This window comes from Helicoverpa armigera, chromosome 12 (assembly GCF_030705265.1).
Source record: "Helicoverpa armigera isolate CAAS_96S chromosome 12, ASM3070526v1, whole genome shotgun sequence".
Taxonomy (NCBI): Eukaryota; Metazoa; Arthropoda; class Insecta; order Lepidoptera; family Noctuidae; genus Helicoverpa; species Helicoverpa armigera.
This window is the reverse complement of record NC_087131.1, coordinates 7810418-7819688: the sequence shown is the minus strand read 5'-3', so window position 1 is coordinate 7819688 and position 9271 is coordinate 7810418. Positions and strand designations below refer to the sequence as shown.

Sequence of the window (9271 nt, the reverse complement as noted above, 5' to 3'; positions counted from 1 at the left end):
TTACCTATATAATAAAAATAAACTAACTTCACAGTCCAATATTCGAGTCAATAAGAAATACAAAGTTCTGCAAGCTCAATAAAATAAACCGAGCTATTCAAACGTTGCAAAGATTTTCAGAAAGCTACCCAATGTAACGTTTCAACGATTGTAGAATACTTTATGTATGTGAAAAGATCTATTTGGTTCTCTAGAATTTGTATCCTAATATTTAGATCAGGCGAGATCCCATTTATTTTTATTAGGGGTCTGATATCAGCATACGAATGTGTTACAAAAAACGCAATAAGATGTTTCTCTCGATCCAGTGTTCGTATTTTATTGTACTAGAGAAATAAGGTTTTATTTTCAATTAGAAAATTATCTCTTCTTGTTTACGTACTTATTTGATTTGATTAAGAATGTTGAATACATATAAGCACTGTTTTTTTACTTATAACCTTTGTACCTACCTACATAGGTTTCAATGCTTCAATTCATTCTTCTTCAAAAATAAAACAAGATTCGTTAAAAATCTCATCTAACTTCTCGTTTTCTTTCGATTTCAATATTAAAATATGGACCAATCCTTTGAGTTTCTCAATTTCCTTTAGTGCCTAACCTGTCAATGAAAGATATAATTTTTACATCCATTATATTTATGGGAGTGGTGTTCTCTGTTAAATAGAGGTTTCATTTTTACTGTCCTCCTATCTGATAATGTGATTCAAGCTAGCCAGCGACATGGCATTATAAAACATTTACTAGTTTCCTTCCACACATTTCGTACTAAGTCAAAAGTCAAAATCATTTATTGAAAATTGACTAATTAGATTAGCACTTTTTTATCTTAATATTTACAAAGAACAGCACCCTCAGAAAGACCCCCCTTTCACCACTTCCTAGTGTGATGACTGGCTGAAATTAAGGCATATACCTAGTATAATTATTTATCATGTACTGTGCCTTTTGGCAGTCACAGGTTTTATTCCAACAAAACCGGTTGCCTCGCAGACACTTTCATAAGTTATACTTATGCATTTATTAGCCGCAAGAAAAAAAACCCGAAGTATATTTTTTCCAACTCATTAATATATTTCGTCAAAAAATATATATACTTAATTAAAATTTTACCTATATAATATATTATTTAATTCGTATAACTTCAGTTTAATTCTTTTAAAGGTCATATTTTTTACGTTGTATTTCCTCAACCAGATATTATGATAAAAAGCTAATATTTTATGTACGAACACGATAAGATTGATATGTAATCCTATGTATTGATAAAACTGTCAACATTCAACTCATTGAACTATTCGTTTTGTCATTTACGCAATTTCTTTCTGTGTGTGAAAATGGACAAATTGGTGATTATATTTTGTGTGATTTCTCTTTATGGTGAGTATTGATTTTATTCCGCTTTTTATGAAAATAATCGCGGTGTGTGTGAAAAAAAATGTTTGTTGTTGAAACTACTGAATCGATTTAAAAAACCGTTACTGTTGGAAAGCTCTTCCCATGTAAAGTAGGCTGTACCAGTAGGTAACATATATTTTCTAACGGTACGGGCAGTAGTTCCCACGGGACGTGGGTGTTGCCGCGGGAAACCGGCTAGTATAATACAATAGACATTTAATAGATGCCGTTTCTATAAAAATGGGTAAGTTATTTAGTCTAAATAAAATTGAAGAACTAAACTAAATCATCATAAAATTAGTTCCATAGGTAGTTTATTTTAAGGTACAATAGTATTTTATTTTAATGTACATAAAACACATAGGAAATGATGAAAGGTGGGCGATTTTGGGTCTGTCTTTTGCCCTTTGAAAAGTGCTAACTCTGAGCAGATTTTTCGCAATCGCTTTTAGACTCTTGATAACTTTGATATTTCATCAATCAGATATTGCGACCAAAAAAACGACTACTCAGATAGATAAGATTGCAAGTCATATAAATATTGATTAGACTAACAATATGAACACATTTTAATATTTAGTGAGATATTAACACAACAATTACGGGTGATTTTATTGATCTCGACATTTTCTTCCGGTTTTAAATATGAATAATATTTTGACGTCATTATGTATTATTGTTATTTACGGTGAGTGTTACATACCTAGTAATTATTTAAAATCAATGTTTGAAAAGAAACATTAACTTAATATTGGATTTATTAAGATAAGAGTAAGTTTAATGACCCTTTGAAGAATTAACAAATAAAAGTTCAATGTTTGTTTAAAAATCTATGTAAAATCGTTACCAATTAATGAAATTTATTTTATCTGATAACTCATGTGTTTCTTGTGATGAGTAAAACATGTCGTGTTGTAATATTTTTGAATTTATCTAAACAGAGATAAGGATAATCTTACGTGTTTCTATTGTAACAGCGTTTTCTCACTGGTGGATTTTATCACACAAATATGCACTGTTTTATGCACGCGAATTTGCTGCGCGGCAAAAAACAATTGCCATCGTTTGTCCCATGTAGTTGTTCAATTGTTTGATGTACCCCTAACCAAGCGTATTCATGAGGAAATCCACAAGAGTTAAGACGCTGTCAATCATGTACAAAAAAACTGTAAAACTGCTGTAAAACTGTACTAAAGCTGCTAGGTATATTGAGACAGAAAATTATATCAACATTTTTTTTACCATCAGGCGCGAGCTATTCAGTTGTCGACGGGGCAGCCAGAATAATAGGTGGGATAGCTGCACATGAAAATCAGTTCCGTTACATGGTAAATATAAATAATGCTTTAAGAATTCAATCCTCTGTTTTAGGGATACTCCTGTGATGCAGGTACTAAAACAGTGTGTTTTCACAGGTTTCTTTGCAACAGAGAAGTGAAACGAATCAAACGACGAGAGGACATAGATGCGGAGGAGCATTGGTTTCGTATCGTCATGCGTTGACAACTGCATCGTGCCTTTATAATAATAATGATGGGTAAGTCAGGACTACATATTTATCAATGCCAATACCTACATAGTATTAAAATTATCCTACAAGAGGACTTTCGGCCATTGTATAGACAAAATATATGTATAAAGAGTTTAAGGCTCGAGTCACACCGGAATAACAGCGGCCGGCAGCGACGCGGCGAGCACTTTCAGTGTGAAAAAATTTTCAACTTTAACTCCATGTTTAGAAGACCAGTATCGCTTAAAAAGCTTTAAAAGGTCGCGCGGCCGCTCGCGGTGCCGCTGCCGGCCGTTGCTATTCCGGTGTGACTCGGGCCTAATGTTAGTTTTTCCACAAAAATTATCTTCTTTTAGTGTAATCTTAACATAATTTTGTTTTTTCAGACGATTCACTCAAATTCTCGAAAGAGATTACTGGCTTTTTGCTGGTTCAGCAAGGCTTGACAATAATGCTACATTCCTTTTACAAAGTATAGACAGGTTCACAATTCACCCTCAGTTTGATCCACGTGTACGCTTTGTTAACGACATAGCAATTATTACTGTAAGTCATTTGTTGTTATTTGGAAGAGTTATTTCAAAATATTTCTAGCAGTTTCTTAGAATATTATTTATGTAAATGATTGATCTTTTTTCAGGCCTTTTCAAGTTTTCCAACAAATTTGGTATCGGTCTTGCGACTGCCTTATGCGGACGTCATAACCACCCCATATATTTGTCATTCTCCCGGCTGGGGAGGCTACGATAGCTCAATTAATGTAAGTGACATTTTTAAAAAGAATTTGATAGAATTAGTCGTGGACGTTATATTAGGTACATCACCAGTCACAGTAACTGGCTACTCTGTCCAGTAGTGTCGGATTGCCGTCCCATCGGGCTATGCGAGTGAAGTAATAGTGAGTGCACCTGTGTCAGCGCAAATGCTTGTGCACTATAATAATGTCAAGGACATCATCATATTTCACGAACATCACTAATAAATACCTAGTAATATATATATTTTTTTCATGTCTGTGTAATAAATGTTTATTTTTAGGCGAGTGTTGACTTATTGTACACCGACAAATTTGTGACGACGAACGATGCGTGCTTCCAATTCTACTATAGACACCAGAATATTACCATAAATACAACACCAGACATGCTGTGCGCTGTGCCTTACTCCAACACCTCCAGTTGTCAAGTAAGAACCTCTCTATACTAATTATAATAAAAATAAAAATAAATTTTATTTGTACTCTAAAGGCTCTGAAAGTATTGAACCGATTCAAAACATTCTATCACTGTTGAGTAGGTATACTGTTTCCGAGTAACATAGGCTATACAACTGGAAGAAAGTCCCCTGGGACGCGTGTAAAACCACTGGAAGCCGCCAATTGTTTTATATAAAAAAGTTTGGATACTATGGAGACGTACTTGACATGCTTCGCGTAGACCAAACCGAGCGATACACACACTGCAAGATCCGCTACTAAATAGTCGGGCCACATTTGACCCAATGGTTGGCAAAAATTTTTTTTAAAGAGAATCTTGACTCCATACTGATTTATGAGAACAAAAAACCCATCGGCTGACTCTTGACTAATGATTCTTTCTTTTCAGGGGGACTCCGGCAATCCTTTGGTTTGCAACAACGACATATTGGGTGTTCAGTTTTTGTCAAAGAACTGCTCCTTGCCGGTCACAGATGGTTGGCAACCCGACGTGTATACCAGGGTTTTCAGATACAAAGCTTGGATTGAAGGAATAGTTATAGGACCTCAACTTCCAAGCGCAGCTTCTACTTACCAACTTTGTTTTGGTTTGCTAGCAATGCTCGTGATAGTCCAAATTGTAACATCGACGTCGTAAGGTATTATTTTTGCAATAAAAATAAACACCTGCATTTCGGAACTAATTCTTCATGTGATTCAAAATTGTTACTGGCAGGTTCGCTTGATAAAGTTGTTATGGATAATGATAATAAAATATTTGTGATGAATAAAATGGCAAGCTTTTAAACTCCGTCTTTTATTTATAAATCCTTCAGTAGTTTCCATATTATTTTGAAAGGTCTAAAAGTTAATAAAGAGAACCTATACTTCTGTTTGGATAATCAACTTATAACTTCCCTTTAATTCTTTCAAAGCTCATACATAAGGGGAGTACATAATGCAGTATATAAGGAAGTACATAAAAAAAATCATAAGGGGTGTATATAAAGGAAGAATCATATTTTTGTGTTACATTTCCTCAACCAGATATTATGATAAAAAGCTAACATCTCATGTATGAACACGATAAGATTGATAATCCTATGTACTGATAAAACATATAACACTAAACTCATTGAACTATTCAGTTAGTCATTAACACAACGACTTCTGTCTGGGTGTAAAAATGAACAAATTGGTGATTATATTTTGTGTGATTGCTCTATATGGTAAGTAAAAAAAATATTATATTTTTTTTATTAAGATAATCGCCAGATGTCATCTATAGGTACCTACTAATTAATATAATAGGGAAACATTTTTTTGTTTGTTGGTTTGTACCCACATTAAAGACTGAAACACCACTAGTCCGAGTTACAAAAAAAACACTGTTCTAAAGCTATATACATACTCTTCCTGAATAACATAGGCTATATTTTTATCCCGATTCCCACAGGATTCGAGTGAAAATCAAGTACCAGAAATTACTTGTAAGGTAAAAAATTGACATACACCAAGGACCAATTAAGTAATCTGTGCATGTACCTTCAATAGATCTATGTCGTTTCATAACTTAGGCTAACTTATTTAGTGGAAATGTAATTTAATGTAATCTAATTTAAAATGATTGTAATTTTCCAAATGAATAGTGTGACGTCTTTAAGTGACCTTTTTACACGGTATGGAGGATAGATGTTAACATAAATAAGTTAATTTGTAAAAATGTCGTTGGTGTACCTTAGATGTGATTCGAATCGCCATCACACAGAAAGTGGCGAAGCGCAGGTCTTTTTGGGGATGTCATTTGTAAATCATTATTGATTGATTGCATGACTTTTAACTAGGTATCGCTTAATTATATTCTTGATAATTATTTTGATGTTTCCTCAAACAGATATTGCGACCAAAAAAACCACTACTCAAATAGATAAGATTGCAAGTCATATATATTGATTAGACTAACAATATTGAACACATTTTAATAGTTAGTTAGATATTAACACAGCAATTACAGGACCCCCTGGTTTTATTTATCTGTTTCTTTCCGGTCTTCAACATGAACATTTTAACGTCATTGTGTATTATTCTTCTTTATGGTGAGTTTTTTTAATAATTCTTATAAAAAAATGGATTTGAACCCATTGAAGCCTATTAATAAAAAAAAAGATTAACGTTTGGAAAAAAATAGATTGATGTAGGTACATAGATGTATTTTGTTGTATCTGATTCTGTGCTTCTTGTTATGAGGTTAATATCGAGTTTTTTTCATATTTATAATTACGTAGAGAAGATCTTACGAGTTTCTATTCTAACAGCTTTTCCTCATTAGTGGATTTTATCGCACATAAATGCACGGATTTGCGGTTGCAATTGTCATCTTTTGTCCTAGTAGTTGTCAATTGTTTGTTTTACAAGATATTTTTTTTTATCATCAGGCGCAAGCTATTCAGCTGTTGAAGGGGCATCCAGAATAGTAGGTGGAATAGCTGCACAAGAAAATCAGTTCCGTTACATGGTAAATATAGATATAATCTTTTCTTCTTCACCATCATCGGTCTCATTTGATTGAAGGAGATCTCTGGCCTCTCTATGACACGGTACGCTTTTTATGGGAATACTCCTGTGATGCGGGTACTAAGACAGTGTATTTTTACAGGTTTCTTTGCAAGAAAGAAGTCAAAGGAATCAAACGACGAGAGGACATAGATGCGGAGGAGCATTGGTCTCGTATCGTCATGCATTGACAACTGCTTCGTGCCTTTATAACAATAATACTGGGTTAGTCAGCACTACATATTTATCTATGACAGAAAATAGTATTATAATTTTCCTTCAAGGGATAGGCAGCTCACTCCTAAACAAATGACGGAGAAGAGTAACTTCGGCCGTTTTATAGCCAAAATATATGTATAAAGAGTTTAATGTTATAGTTTTTATACTCGGAAAAATCATGACTATGAAAAGGCTGTGAAGACAAATATTATTTTCTTTTAGTGTAATCTTAACATAATTTTGTTTTTCAGACGTTTTACTCAAATTCGTCCAAGAGATTACTGGCTTTTTGCTGGTTCAGCAAGGCTTGACAATAATGCTACTTTCCTTTTACAAAGTATAGAAAGGTTCACAATACACCCTCAGTTTGATCCACGTGTACGCTTTGTTAACGACATAGCAATTATTACTGTAAGTCATTTGTTTAAAAAGTCAAAATTACAAAATATATCTGGCAGTGTCTAATGGTCAGATCAGTTACAAAATTTTATGATAATCATTTGCTATAAACGTTACATTGTAAAATAATGATCAAGTACTTTATTTGTTCATTTGAATTTTGTTAAGCATTGATAAAAATAATTTTAATAATTGGTCGACTTAATTTCTATTTTCAGGCTTTTTCAAATTTTCCAACAGATTGGGTAAGGGTTTTAAACCTGCCTTATGCGGACGTCATAACCACCCCATATATGTGTCATTCTCCCGGCTGGGGAGGCTACGATAGTTCAACTAATGTAAGTGACATTTTTAAGGTTGTGCTTAAAAAGAAGTTGAAAGAATTAGTCGTGGACGTTATATTACATCACCATTTACAGTAACTGCCAACTCTCTCCAGTATTGTCGGAATGCCATCCCATCGGGTTATGACAGTGCACCTGTGTCTGCGAAAAATGCTTGTGCACTATGATAATGTCCTGCGCAGGTGGCTGACCTCTTTATATGAGAACAGCCGCCAGGGCCGATAATCTGCTAGGAGGATATCATCACGTCTAGAAAACCTAGTAATAGCTAATAAATGTTTTCTCCTGTTTGTGTAATAAATCTTTATTTTTAGGCGAGTGTTAACTTGTTGTACACGACGAGCTATCCGACGACAAACAGTCCGTGTTCCACTTTCTACCGTAACCAGAGCATTGCGATAACTATGACACCAAACATGCTGTGTGCTATACCTTACACAAACACCTCCGGATGTCAAGTAAGAACCTATATAACACTAATTATATTAATTTTTTATCATGTACCCTAGATGCTCTGAAAATATAGAACCAATTTAAAAACATTTATCACTTTGGAGTAGCCACACTCTTCCTGAGTAACCTGGTGGCACTTAGTAACATAATTGTATAGGTAGTATTATTGAAAGAAGTTCCCCCACAAGTACACAGCAGTGTGTCGGTACAAAAGTACCTAAGAAGATACAGGCAACAGGTCAGTGGTAATAGTTTTATAGGAAAATAGTACTTATTACTATTGAGTTAAGGTGCATGACAGTTACTACTAATATAATGTGCAGTTTACTGTACGAACCTAAGAAAAAACTTTACGTAATATTATTCTTGCTTTTCAGGGCGACTCCGGCAACCCTTTGGTTTGCAACAACGAAATATTGGGTGTTCAATTTTTGTCAAAGAACTGCTCCTTGCCGGTGACAGACTTGCCATGGAACCCCGATGTCTACACCAGGGTTTTCAGGTACAAAGATTGGATAGAAGGAATAGTTATTGGACGCCAACCTTTACCGAGCGCAGCTTCTACTTTCCAACTTTGTTATGGTTTGCTAGCACTGCTAGTGATAGTCCAAATTCTAACATCGAAGTCATAAGGATGTCAATAAAAATGAATACTGCACTTCGGTGCCAATTCTTCATGTGATTCAAAACTGTCACTGGCAGGTTTACTTGATGAGTTTGTTGTTACTGGTAGTGAAATGATATGTGTGATGAATAAATTAGCAAGCATTATAACTCCGTCTTTTATTTAAAAATCCTTCGCTACTTTCAATATTATTTCAGTATCTAGTGTAATTCCCCTGAAAGTTAATAAAGAGAACCTATATTTTTATATGGATGATCAACTAATTTTCATTGTTAAGGTTTTAGTCTTACATAAAGTGTAGGGAACTCATATTTATTTAGGAACTCAATATATTACATGTCAGATATTAAGATTACCTAATGGTGGAAAGTTTCGTAATGGTGAGTCGTACAAATTAACTACTACCCTAAAATAAGTAAGTCCTGGTGGGTAAAGAACCAACCTCTCAAGTATGAGTGTGGGCTCGATCGAGTAATGAGTTAGGTCAGACAAGTACGAATGCAACTCTTCTAAGTTTGCATGTAATTTATAAGCATGTAGTTTTGGAGAGCTCGATAAACTGCAGGTCTCGGTTT

At 34.2% G+C, this 9271-nt stretch overlaps 2 protein-coding genes across 3 annotated transcripts; both read left to right on the top strand.

Annotated features, from left to right (window-relative positions):
- Positions 1-1223: 1223 nt before the first annotated feature.
- On the top strand, positions 1224-4911 carry LOC110384037 (trypsin zeta). The gene is made up of 7 exons (XM_064037318.1): positions 1224-1380; positions 2647-2726; positions 2814-2935; positions 3295-3454; positions 3549-3668; positions 3947-4093; positions 4513-4911. Exons 1-7 carry the CDS (start codon positions 1338-1340, stop codon positions 4759-4761), a joined length of 921 nt encoding a protein of 306 aa, XP_063893388.1. The 5' UTR covers positions 1224-1337; the 3' UTR covers positions 4762-4911.
- Positions 4912-5239: 328 nt separating this feature from the next.
- Positions 5240-8845, top strand: LOC135117668 (anionic trypsin-2-like). 2 transcript variants are annotated; one of them, XM_064037316.1, is made up of 7 exons: positions 5240-5332; positions 6539-6618; positions 6760-6881; positions 7127-7286; positions 7493-7612; positions 7933-8076; positions 8449-8845. In XM_064037316.1, the coding sequence occupies exons 1-7, from the start codon at positions 5290-5292 to the stop codon at positions 8701-8703; spliced, it is 924 nt and encodes a 307-aa protein (XP_063893386.1). In that variant the 5' UTR covers positions 5240-5289; the 3' UTR covers positions 8704-8845. The 2 variants fall into 2 exon arrangements, with proteins under 2 accessions (XP_063893386.1, XP_063893387.1); XM_064037317.1 differs by lacking the exon at positions 5240-5332 and adding an exon at positions 6053-6199.
- Positions 8846-9271: the final 426 nt, after the last annotated feature.